General features: G+C 41.0%; 1 protein-coding gene across 1 annotated transcript in view; it reads right to left on the bottom strand.

Annotated features, from left to right (window-relative positions):
- Positions 1–4,831: 4,831 nt before the first annotated feature.
- LOC120950658 (putative tyramine receptor 2) overlaps positions 4,832–17,129 on the bottom strand; it is a 35,207-nt gene continuing 22,909 nt past the window's right edge. Inside the window, exons 4-6 of the mRNA XM_040368877.2 lie at positions 9,759–9,884; positions 9,475–9,655; positions 4,832–8,180 (exon numbers count right to left, since the gene is read on the bottom strand). Of these exons, the coding sequence (XP_040224811.2) occupies positions 6,993–8,180; positions 9,475–9,655; positions 9,759–9,884 (1,495 nt within the window). The 3' untranslated portion in view covers positions 4,832–6,992. The remainder of the gene's footprint in view (positions 8,181–9,474; positions 9,656–9,758; positions 9,885–17,129) is intronic.

The raw sequence follows: 17,129 nt of genomic DNA, 5'->3' as shown, positions 1-17,129 counted from the left end.
TATTGATCTGGGTAGACTAATGCCATTTTTTTTAATTTCCGCAGATTAAAATATTCTGCACTAGAGGGCTCTATGGCTTTACATCATTTGTGCATTTTCTTCATCAATATGTGTTTGAGTTTATCCATTATTCACAGAAAAAAAGTAATGTTGTAAGAGAAACATTACTTACGCTAGTCACCATGCACGTTTTTCAGATCTTCCTTCAATCTGCCTGTTACAGTTCCATGTAATTCTCAAGCGAAAGACCTGTGAAATATTTCAAAAATAGCTCGCAAAGTAATTTAGTGTATCTATATGAGCAGTATTATTACTTTAAATGTACAGTATTCCTTATTTCGGTAAAAAAATGTTCACAATAAAATAGAAAGCCTTGAAATTTTACGTAGAATTTCTCTTGATGACTATAGAAATAGCCCTTAAGGTCAAAACACAAGTGATGATTTATTTATTTATATGTTTTTACACTGCAAAAAAGGGTATAACGGATATCTCATTCCTACGAGCAGCTTGAACCGAGACGAATACTTAATTATTTCGACATTATGAATCTTATACAAGTCAATTTCATCATTTAGTCAATAGGAAAACATTTTTATTGTCCTGCTACCTGAAGAAAATATTATTGTGTGGGATTCAAATGGTCGTTTAATTTAAATATTATTGATTATTGCATGATATTTATTTGTATTCAATTGAATTTCAAATAGGACGCATTAAAATGAAAAATCCTGGAGCGTTGTAGAATTGTCTCGAAATGAATGTGCGCATGTTAATGTGTCCTTCACTGTGTACTGTAACACCAATTCAATGGAGGCGCCTGGTGCACATCGTTCAGCAGGTTTCGAATGCGTGCTTGAAGTTTTAGTACAACCGTTGTACTAAAACTAAACTGTGCTTTGCGAATGTAAGCTTACAGCGTGGCAGCTATAGCGCCCTCTTTAGTGATTTTCAAAATGGGTTGAACTGTGTGTGCTAGACCGCATCCGATAGGAATTGTGATTAAAATGAACACGTAATTTAAGAAACAAAATTATTGTTACATGTTTTAGTACACCTTTGCTTGAAAAAGGGTTTCTTCAAGTGAGGCTTCAAATAAAAACGTGATTTTTTTTTCAAAAGTTAGACAGTCGTGTGTAAATCTCGATTGCCGTCTAGATAAGAATAGGATTACCGCCCCTTTTCTGCTATTCCACCACAGCCCTGTCTTGAGTGACATAAGCGCTAGAGAGGTGGAATATACCCTCTCTAATCTTTCAATCGCATCCTCGGTATCCTATCCGCGTTGTATTGCGTTCGATAGCCCGAAAGTGGTAGCGGTTGTCAAATTAGCGGTTCCACTGGTACTTTTTCCCTTCCCCGGATCCTCACACAGTCGAAGGACCACACTCATGTACTTGAAGGGGATCTGCACGGACTGTTGATGTGGGTTTTACAGCAAATCGCTGTCAGTGTCAACTATGGCTGGTTGATGCTCTCAGCACAGAACGTTCAGGACCAATGTTCTAACCGAGCAGCAAATTTCCGGCTGCTCAACGGCAGCGAACGAACCGATCAGCGTTATGTGGCCGATGCTTGCTTTATCGTGAGTGTCACATTCTTTCGCTTGTTACACGGCGCGGCAAAATATCAATTTTATCGATGTTAATATGACGGGCGAGAGATAGTATCCGGGCTGTCCTGGCAGTGTGCTGAAGATGTGCAGAAATGTGTCCTCAGGATCGTTCCATCCTCTGTTTACGAGCTATCGTCGTTTCGCGTATCGTTATGTATGGAATGTTTCGGATTGGTACGACGATTGAGGGGGAGGAGTGGGCGGGTGATAAAAACACTTCCAAACACACATACAACACACTTGCTCTAGTCTAGCATAGTAATCCTCTTTATTCAATTCAACGGCGGCTAGATGGCTTCTATAACTCGAACAAAAACAAAAGCTGTTTACGTTCGGAAAATGATTTTCCGCGCGCAACATTAACTGGGTGGGGAAAAGGGAAAAGCCGGGATTGATGGAGAGCGGTGTTTTCTCTCTTTTTGTACACCTCTGCCCCCCTTTTCCCATGTCCTCAGCTGTCTCTAATACTAGTAAACGTGGGGTTGATTGTAACGCGTCCCCGCATATCCCGTCGCACCAGCTTCACACGCGATCAATCGTAGTTGGACGCGTCGGCGGACGCGTCGTTTGCCGTCTTTTTCAACTTCGTTTGCTACAACCTTTCTTCACAAGGACAGCCTTTAACAACAATGTATACGTGTTTGTGTGTGTGTGTATGTGTGTGCATGAATGTTCCCTTCACTTGCAGGGTTTTTTTTTTAGGTTTTTAATTTTATTTAATTTTCCACTTCATTGCATCTATTTAATCATCAGCGTGCTCGCCCTTGCTACACACTCTCTCCTCATTCGCTGTCCCTTGTATTCCCCCTGCTGCATTCTTAAAATATATCATTTTGGCTTACGGCGGTATTAGTTGCGCGATGGGTCGAATGGAGTTTGAAATTGTTGTTCGCCTTGTTCGCTTGCTATCACAACGGTCACTTTCAATGCGTTCGGACGTTTGCCACCGGGACTTGGTCACAGTCAACCCGCTACAACCCTCTGCTGCTTGTTTCATTTATTTCATTGTTTCTTCGTAATACTGTGCTTGTGGGCCAGTGTGTGAAAATGACTGAAAATGAGCTTTGACGTATGATGACCGATAACCTAACAACACCCGACAAACTGTATCGCCATTATCTTGTCTCCTGTTCTTGGCCAGGATGCACGCCCATCGTTTCGGTTTTTTTTGTCGCCAACTGTCCGGCGAATCTGTTGAAAATCGCTAACGATGTACGTGACCCTTTTGCTGGCCCGTTCGATTATTTCATCATAAATAAAACACAAAAGACCCGAAAGCATAATAAATCATGGTGCGGAATAAAATGTATTGACTTGCTGGGGTTTGGATTATTATTTCAATAGCACACCCGTAGGGGAAAGATTTTAATGGGAGATTATTTTAAAAGCCTTTTTTTTGCAAGACTGTTTGTTTAATGCGTCAAGAGTAAATATTAACTGCGCGATTTGTGCTTTCTGCCTGCCTCTGTAAGCCTCTCAATCACATGATGCGTATGCGAGAATGCAATAGTGCATACAAGCGCGAACGTTGCCTTATTGAAAGCGTTCGCTGCTTTCCGATTCATTTTCCGAGCGAGCAACCATCGTTTTTGTTTTGTGTTTGTGTTAAAGCTTTCCTATTCACATTTGCATTTTTCCTGTTGTAATCGGCTCCATCCGACTACAGTGGTTTAAATACACAAAAGTTGACTGTATGGAAAAAATCTTCTTTTTGTTGTTGCCATTATTACTTTTTATTTAATTGTTTGGTGGCATATTTTTTCACCTTCATCGTGCTGGGAAGCGTGTAACGTTCCGATTCTTCTTCACCGACACCGGGATTGACTACTGCAAGGGTGACGTTTTGCTTCACCCTCCAATCCTGTTTCACGTCACATTTCACCATTCTTTTCACGCGATTCTATTATGCGCCACAAACAAAGAAAAAGCTCACGAGCGAGCAGAATAATAAAGCGCCACACAAAGCGGGACCGTTTTTGTAGCAAATATGGCAGCAAATGTGAACGATGACACTTCATTTTCATGCGGATCGCATTGGTCCTGTGTGTGGGGCTCTGTTGCCTTTCAACTCTGTGAAGCACGATGTGTTTTTGCTTCCCCTTTTACCATTGTGAAGCTGTTTAAGTAAAGGTGAGAAGAGCACTCCGTTCCCACCTGGAGTGGCGCAATGTGGCACGTACCGAGGGTGAGTGTGTTACTGTGTAAAATGAATGCACGAGTCGTACGATGACGTGTAATGAAAGCATAGAACGTGAATTGCGCTGTTAGCTGTAGGCTTACAAAAAAGCTCGTTGCTTCAGGTTCCGTGATGAATGAGACCAATGATGCAGACACAGGAATGCAGATCGCCTCCATTAAGCATTTTCTGTAGCATATCGCAACAAAGATACCTTTCTTTAAAGTGTCTTTTCATCTGCAATTGTCGTCCTCCAGCCGCACGGAAGACAACAAGTGTATGACATTCGGTAGCAGAAAACCAATCAACCAATGATAATACTCAATGTTTGCGTTCATTTTATAGAAGAGAAGCAAAACACTGGGATCGTAAATAGCGCGCATATATAATACGGCTTGAAATAACAAGTGCCCAGTGGCCTCCTGATCATATAGACGTTTAAAGAGAATAAAAATACATCGAGTGCTTTATATAATCAACTTTTATACGGATCTGATCCTTCGCATGGTATAATTATCTGCGAAAAAATATCATTTTCGTAGCCAAGTCTATTATAAGCTAAGTCAGACATAGATCAACAATCATACAATTGTTACGCCGAAATAAAAACATTACAGGGTTTCGAATCATATAAGGGAATAGTTCAATCACTTAGGGGAATGTTGCAAATCGGTAGGGGAATATTGCATGCAAGCTGTGGATGTTTGCAATCACTTAGGGGAATTTTGCATTCGATTAGGGGAATGTTGCAAGCGTACTGTGGAGCTGTCATCAGACTGTGGGTGCCTGTGTAAAAAGCTACGAATTGATACCGATGAGGTTTTTTTAAAAACATCGTTTGGAGTTGTTTTCGTGTGGGATTCTGCATGATAAACTAAATAAATCCTGCTGCGGAGTCATAATTAAACATGATAAGTTAGTAAGATTGACGAAAATATTTTAAGGTATTTACAGCGGCACCCACAGTCTGATGACAGCTCCACAGTACGCTTGAAACATTCCCCTAATCGATTGCAAAACTCCCCTAAGTGATTGCAAACATCCACAGCTTGCTTGCAACATTCCCCTACCGATTTGCAACATTCCCCTAAGTGGTTGAACTATTCCCTTACATGATTCGAAACCCTGTAAGAAAGATGCTTTTCATCGCTGCATGTTTACAGGATTTTTCTAGTTTTGTTATTCATTTAAATTATTTGTTCATTGCCTTTTATTGTTTGTTCCACACCATGAAAAAAAGAATCGAAAAATGATTCATCTTCAGTTAATATAGAAATATTGCTATATTCATTTCAAATTCATAAACAAATAAAAACACTTTTTCATATTTATAAAATGATTAAAAGCTGCCAAATACTTTTAATCATACTGATATCACATGGTAAGGGAAGTTCATGCTTTTAAAAGGACCGAGCCATGCTGAAAGACTCAAAGGGCCGTACTGTACAAAGTCATACAAAATCTTCAAACAATTTATTCCACTGCATTTAAGCTTCCAAGGATCGGAAAGAGATCGCAACAACTAGAGAAAGGGTGAAAGTGAAAATGAAAAATGTGTTTGGTTTTTATTTGCTCCAAAACTAGCTGCTATATGAAGTTTTACGAATCGAACGATAGGCAATTGGATTCCCAAATCGACAAATAAATGTTCAAATCTAGTTTTGGATTGCTATCATAGAGAGGCAGTATCGATTTTTAAAATAGTTTAATTTTAAAGTGCAATTAGCTTTCATTTGATGCGTGTTTCATGTTATTACAGCATTTATATTAAAGTATTATAACCAAAAACCGATGTTTCATTTCCACTATCACGCCACCTGTTGGCAATGACCTCGTGCATATTGACACAAGCTTTTCTTTACCAATACCACCGGCTTTCATACACAGCTTGAAAAGGTTCAACAGAGAACACAAGATGGTTATATGTTGAACATAACGTTGAAACGATATCCAAAAAGAGGAGAGAATTAGCTGACTGAAATTAAAATCAAGTAGAAATAAGTCCGGTTAAGATCGTTAAATCAATCGGAGTAAAATCGAAAAGACTATAAAAAATAAAAAAAATAAAAAAAATAATCGGGGACAATCTCAATACGCGTATGATAGTTACAAAAAATCTCATTAAAAAAAACACCAATAAAATGCTTCTTTTCATTTGCTTTCGTTGAAGCGGTTTCCAATCGCAACAATAAGGTCTTTTTGGAAATGTACCGTTCATTTGTTTAATAACTACAACATTTTTGTCTGCATTGTTGTCTGTGACCAGCCTGTGATCACAAATCGCCCAATCGCAAAAATCAGATAAAAACACCAACAATACGTAGAAAAAAAAAACAAGCCAATTAGTTATCAGATTTCTAAGATTTTAGAGTTGGCGAGAATGGGTCAATGTTTTTACCAAAAAATTGTAAAACATGAGTACCTAAATAAAACAATTACATGAAATGAAAAGATTTTTTGTAGCATGCTGGCTGAATCCTTCTCCTTAGAACATAAGTAGTATTTAGATCGATGCTCATTTTTCCAAAGTAGCTTTTTGCTACCCATTTTTCCATCGATTGGTTATGAAAAGAGAAGAAGAAGGTTGATTAAAGGCCTTGATAATAAGTTTTAATGGTTTCCATTCGAATGCCCAATATCAAGCCAACAAAAGCTCATCAAACAATGATTCGATTGCCTTAAATATGATCATTTAAAAGCAGCTGTAATGTACCTAATAACGACTTCAATTGAACTACTTATCCTACTCACAATTGTTTGACCTCTTCGACATTGTGACCAAAGATAACAACGACTAATCTCGTATAGGAATAATAGAACAACAAAAAATAATAACAAATAGAAAGCCTGCCTGCAGGATCACTCTCGCTCTCTCTTTCACTCTCTCATTTGCTCTATAACTCTCTTTTTTATGTTATCGTTCACTCACTCACGTCCCCGTTTGGTCATTGCCCATTTGACCAAACCGGATATCGTGATCACGCCAATCGGTCATTTTTCCGTCCAGCCGTTGCGAATTCCGTCGCCCATTGTAGTTCGAATTTGCAACCCGCTGGATGACGCCCAAGGGAATGGTGCACCCCGCGTCCCCTTATCGCTCACAATCAATCATACTCACACACACGCACGCACACAGGCACATACGCACTGAGGAAAAGAGTGTCCCGGTAGCAAAGGGGAGAGGAAACAGCATCCTGCCTCTCATCGCGCGCGCATCGAAAGGTTGTGAATGTTGGCGAACGGGGCCTTCTCGCTGTTGCGGAAGAACCGCCGCAGCGTCAATCGCCAGAAGGCGGCCCGAAAGTCAACGCTGTAGAAGGCGTAGATGAACGGATTGATGGCACTGTTAATCCAGCCGAGCCAGGTAAAGAACTCGCTCAGCTTCGGCACGGTCCAGTCCTTCGGGAGGAAGGGCGTGATGATGTAGTGGATGAAGAACGGCAGCCAGCAGGCAATGAAGCCACCGACCACGATGCTGAGCGTGCGGGTCGTCTTGTTCTCGCGCTTCATCGACGAGATGCGGGAGGAGAGGGACTTCTGGTGGATGCGGATGTTGTTGCCGCCGGTTCGCCCGCCGACCAGCTGCACCGAGCTGCAGGTCGACGTCGTGATAGAAGTGTTGACCGTGTTGTTGCGCCGCAGCCCGCCCGTCGCCGCTGCCAGGGCCGCCGTCGGGCGACCCTCGTGATGGTGGTGATGGTGATGATGGTGGTGGTGATGGTGATGGTGGAAGTGCTGCGAATGGTTCGGCGGTGAGCCGGCACCGGCCGCCCCGGCAAAGCTCGCCATCGAATGGGATTGTGGTTTGTGGCTTTGCTGATTGAAAACGCTATTGCCGGACGACCAGAGCTCGGCTGTCGATGGAAGTTTGTTGTAATTGACCGAGGCAGAGACGGGCGCGGCAGCCGAAGCGGCGGTGCTAGTGTTGCTCTCGGTACTGCCACTGCCAGGGCCCGCCAGCACGATGGCCGGATCATCGACAATCGCGTCAAGGCTCGTTCCATCATCGTACGTCCGCTGTCGCAGCTGCTCCTGATGATGATGATGCCCTTCAGCAGCAGCAGAAGCGGTTGAAGTATCGCCGGTCGGCCCTCCCGTACCGTTGCCCGCTGCAGCAAGGATTGTGGTTTGGCTCTGCGTACTGCCACCGGTCGTGTTCAGGTCCATCAGCTCGTAGTGCCCGTGCTTGTGGTTGTTTCGTTTGCCGGCCGGTTTCGGTGGCTGGCCAGCCCCCACGCCCTCGTCGAGCATCGGGCCCAGCTGGGCGACGTACGTCGTGGTGGCGGTGGAAAGCTGCGACGAGGAACGCTTTCGCTTGGGGCTCAGCGGGATCGGGTCCTGCTCGGACTGGTAGCCATCCTCCTCCGGTTCCCGCACTCGGTGACTTTTCTGTAAAATGCAATCATGAAGCCAAAAGTGAAAGAAAATTGCGCTGACAAAACAATGGGACAAAATGGGCAAGGCGCGTGGAGATATGGATCAACCCGAGCGTGGCCGGTCCCGACAGCGGACAGTCATTTTGTGGATAATTAGCATGAATCGGGAGAAAAGCAAAGAGCGCACGGTATCGAAATTTATGTTGCTCTGCAGTGGTGTTTGTCGCATAATTAGGCAGCATGAGATTGCACAACGGCCGGGACGATGGTTGGAGCGAGTCCATTGTCAGCCGGAGTCAGTATTTGCCGTTAGTATCAGTGAACTCGATTTAACGGATGGTAAATTTCATTAGTAATTAATTAATGATTTGCCTCAAAAGGCCACAGCCGAAAGTGCGTGACGGAGATAATGGAAGTGTTTTGCGCGCACCGCAAATGCTGTGTCATATTTTGTGTCTAATAAATTACATTCGCCGGTTGTGGAGCGGAGCGATGGTCATTTTTTTCCTTTTTCTGTTTGATAATTACTATCGCAAAACTTCACTTCATCACAAAAACGCTTGTGGAAAAAAATGGCACGCTTGAAGATTGAATTTTAAATCACATTAGCAAGAGGTGGAACGAATTTGAAACGAAATTAGCAGTCTTACAAAGGGACACATCATTAGAAATTCATGCGAACCAACAATACATGAGTTTACAATTATGTGTCCGCCCTGTTTCCTGGACGGACAAACTGGTTAAAGCAAACTTAAACGGCTGAAAAGCAAACACCGAAAACATGATCCCTTCAAATACCGGAATGTAATTTAAAGATAGAGAGACCGTATTCTTAGCAAATCCCTCGCAACAAATGGCATGCAAACATGAAATTTGTTTGCCTCGCAACAAACGTGACACTCGGCTCGTTTCATAAATCATGCTTTCGCTTCAGCACAAACAATTGTGCAGAATAAATTTGAATGTTTTGTGTCAGTGAGTTTCCGGGGATTTCCGTTTTCCGGTTGTTTTTATGCGGAGCGGCCATTTTCTTCCGCTGTGCAATGTTTGTTTGCTAGTTGAACAAGCTTGCTTGTGCCTGGCGGGGTTACGGACCCTTACTGACATAGTGGGGCACGTGCCCCCGAGCCATCCGTACCAACCGTGCCAGTGTTAGCTGCTGTTCAGTGGGGGAAAAATGGCTATTCTATTAGTATTCAACAGCTGTCCACGTGGCTAGCTTTACCGGAGCAGGGGCCTGTAATCCTTAATCCAGAGGCGAAGACAGCCGCGTCGGCGGGGAACTCGCAGGACCTCGCAACACGTACCTTGTGGACTTCGATTTCCGTCATCTTATCGTGCCGGGAGGCGACAACGCATGATATCCGTACGTACACGTACACCATCACCGTCATCGGGATGAAGAACGAGCCCATGGCCGAGAAGACAACGTAGCCTTCGTTTTGGTTGTAGCGGCACTGGTCCAGCTCCCGACGGCCCGGTTCGTACCTGTGGCGTGTTTTTGGGACGAGGCGGGAATGAGACCCAAACAACAGGAGGCAGAGAAACATGTTAGCTTTTACCCCGTTTGTGTAGCGTTAGCGAGGCTTACCATCCGAGAATCGGAGGACATGTGATGGCCAGTGCCAGCACCCATACGACCAGGATCATCAGCAGCGCCAGCCGTTTCGAGCGCCGGCGACGGGAATAATTTAATGGTTGCGTTACGGCTAGATATCTGTGAAAGGTACAAGATTACAACAATTACCAACGGTCAGCGTTTGTGCGACGAGGTGTTTGAGAGTATGTGTGTCCGTGTGCTAGTGAGTGGAAAAAGACAGGCAATTAAGTTAATTGACAGGATCACTATGCCCAGTAAGACCGTGGAACGGCATTAATTCGATGGTAGGTCGATGTCGTACGATGAGCTCGACGACCATATGCGCTCGCGACGATAAAAAAATTGTTTGGGGTTGATATATTTGACAATTATGTCAACTATGTCCACAAAATAAAAATGCGTAACAAAGACAACTCATCTTTTTAAAAACATCTACGTTGTCCAAAGGGAAGATTGATTAGTAACTTTAAAAAAAAATAGGCGAAGAAAAGGATGAGTGGACGGGAAAGTGGTGGTCATTATTTTGTATAAGCGTTTTATGAATTGCATTAGTTATCGATCGATTAAGTCTAACATACTTAAGTCTAACAAACTGTAACTTATTGTATGGAATAATTATCGTTGGCCTAAATAAACAAGCATTTTTATAACGACGCGGAGTTCAACTTGAGTTCACCGGTAAGCGTAGGTGGACCAGCAATAAAATATATCAAAAGCGGACATAAACGAAACTAATGGATTTTGTTGCTGACATTTTTGAAAATTTCAACGTAATCTTGATAACCAACAACCTTGTTTGTAAGTTTGACTTATTTGAATTTTCAGATTGGTTGTAAGAAGAAGTGAAATTTCCACACAAACCTAAAGGTGACAAACAGTCAAAATCAATGTTTCAATGTATTTCAATAGCATTGTTGGCACTAGAATAGTGCAAACGGGGTCCCAAGCTAGCTTCCGTTCCGGAAATTAGAGCGTTAAATTGGATCTTTCTTCCCCCGGGACGAAATACCATATTAAACGCTCCAAGAACGAAAAAGGTCCGAAAAAGCACAACACAACCACGCATAAAGAAATCAATCTCAAAGCACTTAAAAATTGCAAATATTGCATGATGAATAAATCAAAACACATTATACATAGCGATAAAAAACGCAATGATACAATGATACTGATTGATTCAATTATTCAACATTTAACTTTCAGACATCAGCTACGTTTTGACATGGTTGAATATGTTTTCTTAATTGTCGAAGAATATTCTTTCCATGAATGAACATCATTATTTATAGCATAAGATGTTTATGCACAACTGTTTGTTAAGTCAAGTCAACAAGTCTTGATTGGCTTATCGGGATTCGACCTTGCCCGGATTCTCGAACAACACGTATAATGGGTCCAGGTATATTTTTCAATCACAAATTCTGGAAATTGTTTGAAATTTGTGTTATGTTCTGGTAAAATTCAGTTTGGTTTTATGAATTCCATGTTTGTTCGTGAAAAAAATTTGACATTTGTCGTGAATTTTAATGTTTTTATGTTATAGTAACACTGTGCTCTATTAACGGGGTTTTAAAATATCTTCCTCGGCAAAGTCACCTTTATTATTTTTATTATTAGTAATATTATTATTATTATTATTATTTTTTGTATAATTATTATTATTGTTATTATTATTATTTTTATTTTTATTATTTTTTGTATAATAATAATTATTATTATTATTATTATTATTATTATTATTATTATTATTATTATTATTATTATTATTATTATTATTGTTATTATTATTATTTTTTGTATTATTATTATTTATATTATTATCATCATTATTATTATTATTATTATTATTATTATTATTATTATTATTATTATTATTATTATTATTATTATTATTATTATTTTTATTATTATTATTATTATTATTATTATTATTGTTATTATTATTATTATTATAATTATTATTATTATTATTATTATTATTATTATTATTATTATTATTATTATTATTATTATTATTATTATTATTATTATTATTATTATTAAGAGAATAGATTAGGACGAATCCAGTAAGAGAGCACGGAAGCGGGATAAAGGATGATGAAAGTAAAAAAGATTATAGTAATTGTTAAGGACTCACATTCTTTAAGTCACGGGTCGTTCTGTGCGAAAATATAACGCATCCGAGGAATTTAAATGTCACGAAGACAACGGGAAGGAGCATACAGAGGAATATTGGACAGTAAAGAAGGAGCATCAATATTAGCGGTGAGTATGCCGACAATAAACAAAGCCTGAGCATGTGAATGACGAGTCTTGATGTCAATCAAACCCAACAACCGTCAGTGTTCCGAGCATGCTGCTATTGTAATTATGCAGGAATCTACGGACGAGAGAATTTTCTTTGTATGTTCTCAAGCCTTTCCATGGCTATAGTACCAGACGAAGTCCTGACTATGCATGCATAGTCCTCATCCTTGTCGTACCCGGCAGCAATAGAGAGCCTTGGGTCGCGTATTTCGGAAGCCATACGGGAGATCAAGCCTAAGAGACTAATTGGCTTTATTGATAACAAAGTTTATGTGTTCCTTGAACGAGAGCTCACAGTCTTCAGACACCCAGATCCTTCGCGGAGGACACTCTATTTAAAGTGGCGTGTCTAAGCTATAGGAAAATAGTGTTTTATCTGATCTGCGACTGAAAGAGATCATGTTGCATTTATTGGGACAGGGGGTCAAGCCGTTCATTGAGCACCATGTGAGAACGCGTCCAAATGTTTTTGGAGTGCTTGGCAATCAGACAAAGAGGACACTGTGAGAAATATGTTAATATCATCTGCAAATATTATTGCGCACGGGAAAATCCTCGGACTCATCGAATCTGAGTCCGGATCACTCCGGATCACTCCGGATCAGTCCGGATCAGTCCGGATCACTCTGGATCACTCCGGATCGCTCCGGATCACTCCGGATCACTCCGGATCACTCCGGATCACTTCAGATCACTCCGGATCAGTCCAGATCAGTCCTGATCAGTCCGGATCAGTTTTCGTACATATTCGATATACGACTTGAAAGTCAATGAACTCATCAAGAATTGTCTAAACGATAATGGACAGTCATTATAAGAATTAGCAATTGCAACGTCAACCTAAACTACTCGCCCGGACTCTACCGGTTTCGTTCCGACTCAGCCGAACTCACCCAGACTCATCCGGACTCATCCGGATTCATCAGATTGATCTGGACGAAAGAGTGCCAGAAGTATCATAGCTCATCAATACCCCTGAATTGGTTGCCTACATCTGTTTAATAAAAAAGATACTCCAATGTTATTCTGCTCTATCCCTATGCATGTGCCCAAGCGATCCCTCCGTGTTCGCTCTACCGTATTCATCCCGTGACGCCATTCTGCGTGTGGTCGTAATGATTCGTTTTTGCGTGCACTGTCTTTGTGCAACTTTTTTTGATTTCCACATATCCCTGTCCATTTTCTGTTCCCGTTTAAGGACCTCTCTTAATTCTTTTTCCCCTTGGTGGTCATGTTGCTTATATTTATAATTAGTTCGTTTATTCATCGGACAATTTTATGTATATTTGTTTTATTCTACAATATTTATTTTATTATATTGTTCTCGGTAAGGTGATAACATACAAAAACCCGATTTATATTGAAAAATGAGTCTAATGTTGCCGTAATCCATTGTCATGTAGTTTCAATTATTAATAAATCGTTGACGCACGGGTTAACATAAATCAAGCTCTCGGATCAAGAGTGTATTGAACATTTTAACACGGTGAATCCGTCATTCTTCAGTTACATGGAAATGGATAAGACAGTATAAGACGATTTTACACAAAAGTCAAAGGAGTGGAACTCATTTATTGAATGGGTAATTATCTCAATAGCTAGTTATCCTCTACTAATATGGTTTTACTTGAATTGAAAGTCCCAATGGAAACGACGTTGTTGCTACGCAATTTTTCTGACGTCTTTGAACCACTCAAGGGGCTGAGCTTATACGTGAGCTGACATTAAAACACGTAGCTTACGATTTGAACGGACTTTCGCCAATCATTTGATTTGTATTCACTACACTAAAGTCTTTTCTGTGATGTTATGTTTCAAAAGCAGCCCAAATAAATCCAAATATCAACTCCCTCATCCCTTTGTTAAAGCGTAAGTGATTGAATTCATAATCAAACAATCTCACGCTCGATTTCACAAAATCAAAAGGACCAAAGGACTGAGAGTGATTTGGTTCTAATAATTCCAATTGCTCCGTTTAGTAATTATGAAAATGCTTTGAAGTTATCGCAAAATTTGATTTACCAAAAGCTCTAGCTTGACCATTTCTATAGACTGTTGAATAAAACAGTTCGCTGATCCTTTTTAAAGTATTCGTAAGACGAATAACCGGTGTTTCAACTGAGTAGTTGGCAGGCATTCAGGGCATTCATCCAAAGCGCTTGTGCCAGCTCCATTTAGCAGTACTATTAAAGCTTACTCCGTCTCAAGGATACATCATCGTACAACCGGCACACGGTAGTGGAATACATTCCACCATACCGGATGTCTTGTTTCGCAAATCTCTGCAACAGAAGCTTAGGGCGCTGTACAGTGATTGAATTGTTTCTTCCCGGACGTCGTCTAATGAGGGTGCAAAACATCTCACCAGGCCCCTCACTGGTGTAAATTTTACCGCCTCTTTTCCCCATTTTCCGCCGGCAACGCGTCGACCGCATACGGCGTGTGTAATCCACCTCCCTGTCTTTGGTAAAGCGCTTTCACACAGCGGATAAGCTGATTAATTAGTCTGCTGCCTGCGGATGCTACCGTACATTCATTGTGGTTACTGAAAATCCAAGCGCGGCGTGTATTTGAAAGTATAAGAAGCGGCATTAATTCTACACACAACAACATTCCAGACAATAATCCGGGTGTCACTGCTAGCGTTCGCTTTTTCGCGAAGTTCCCTCTGCCACACGAGGATGCAAGTCACTTTTGGCGCAGAAAAGTTTCGTGCAAGTCGTGCTTCACAAATTTGTTGCAGACTTTTGGCACAGGTGAGTGAAACCAACTTTCAAACCTAATCCATTCGCACGACACCGTCATTATCGCCAAGTTTACCAACCGACGCATTCTGAGGTACAGGAGTGCACTTTTTAATTAAATTATACGTTCGATTGACCTTGTGTATGAGGTTTAAATATAGTTTGCAAACTATTTTCCTGTTAGCCGATGTTCTCCATCTTCTGGTAAGGCTTGTCTGAAAACTGTCAGAAAATTAAAATGACCGAAACTCTAACGAACGCCGTGTTGTCCTCTCCCTGAGTGCTCTCAGCATGAGTGCCCGAAGGAAAGGTCTTTAATATTATTGGTCTTATGATGGATTTTTTTTGTTGTAGTTTCTCTACATCCAAAATCCCTGTTTATGGAGGCGAAGGTCACCAGTGTCGCTCAACAGGAGGGTTGTAAATGTGATGAGAGCGTAAACGATATAACGGTGCGATGTAAATCAATTTGTGGTATCTTTCCCATTTCCAGGACGCACATTATCGCACGCTCGTTACTATCGTTAGCATCGTCGGTGGTGGTTCATCTTAACTCATCCGTGCAATGATGATGGTACACTCACAGCACAGACACTACGGCCAATCTTGAGATGATGGTGTAACTGCCGCCGTTGTGATGTACCGTTTTCTTACTTCCGAATGGCCGCAGGGGCGCTACGCGGCGCTATAGGCGCGGTGCAGTGATGGTGCTATCTCAACAAATCCTGCTGCATTTAACCAGGCTAGAGCTGCTGGGCCTTGGCTGGATGTTCGCTCTTTTCACCTTAATTCCTGGCTCATTTCCGAGCTTCATCGCTTCAGCTATCAGATTGGTATTCATTCATCTCGAATGTAATGCCGGGCTGCTGGATGTGCTGGTGGATGGAAATTATTCATAACATTTCGCACTCGCCGGTGGTGCACGGAGTGCGGTGGTTTATGCGGTGTAATATGAATGTAATTTATTCTACAGATGGGTGGTGCCTGCGTCTGCTGCTTATTCGTGAACTGGCAGAATGGAATACAGGACTGGAATGAAGATGTTACGGCCAAGCATTATAGCATGCAATTATTCTACAGTTTACGGTAGATCGGAATCCCAAAAACTACGTTCAAAGCGTAGTGAGAAATGGATCCAAAATAGTTATTCAAAACAGTGAGGCGAAAATTAAGGCTTCATTAGCATGAGCCATGCATGAATATTATGCCTGTTATTCTCGAGGCTGGAATCACCGGTGTTTGTCTTTTACTGTGTGAAAATTTCCTTCCAGCCTTTCTTCTATGGCAGGGAATGCGTATGAAATTGTAATCACATCAAAGTTGTACGCTTCTGTTCACTTTTTTGATGGACCATGTGAGGCTTTAATGTTTCTAATACGGTTGTAGTAAGCAAACATACTGTAAGCGTACAATAATGCTTTGTATGAAAATAGCAGGGACATGCAGTGACTGCCAACCAAACAAAGATCGTACAGCTTTTTTTATATGATTTTGTGATCGATTTTCTCGGCAAATTTTTCACTCTTCAACATAATGTCAAGAATGTGGTGTCAAGGTTATAAAAATACTAATATATTCGAATAAACAATGATATACTTGAACGATTACTTGCCAAAATGTTCTTAACTGAATTCCGTGTACAAATAGGTATTGTAAAAATGTCTATATGTCTATACTAATCCCAAAACAAATTATAACCATAGGGTGTCCATAAAGCCTCATAAGTTCCATAAGGGTTTAATCAAGCAATAAAAGGAAAATTGTAAAAAGCTGAAATTCCTTATCTTACAGTACTATTCTAATACAGTTGAGCATAATGCACTTTTTATGTTAAATAGAAAGTAAAATGGCACAGGTTAATTATTTCAAAATTTATGGAACATTTAACATCTCAAAGACAAAAACGCTCCTAATCATAAACAGCTAAAGCATATAGGGCCAATCGAAAACACTGTCCTTATATTTAATTATGAATAGTACCCATGTCAATATAACTAACTTGAAAATGCCACATGAAATAGATCCACAATAAGTACCAAACTGTGCATCTAGACGGTCACGCAACACCGTTGGGTTACGTTTCCAATCGGAACGGTATCTATTCACCGACACGTTCATTTATTTATTTACTTCCAAATCCCAGCATATGGTAGGCGTTAATAATGTGCTAATGAAGCATAACCGGCAACAATTCCACGATCGGAACGTACCACCTACATCCCTTCCCTCGCACAGGCACACCTTTTGTTCCGCTACCCAACCGCTTTTCTAATCGCTGCTTATGAACCCATCCAACACATTAACGTCACAT

Source organism: Anopheles coluzzii, chromosome 2 (assembly GCF_943734685.1).
Source record: "Anopheles coluzzii chromosome 2, AcolN3, whole genome shotgun sequence".
NCBI lineage: Eukaryota > Metazoa > Arthropoda > Insecta > Diptera > Culicidae > Anopheles > Anopheles coluzzii.
The sequence above is the reverse complement of the archived record's forward strand: the minus strand, read 5'-3'. Positions and strand labels throughout refer to the sequence as shown.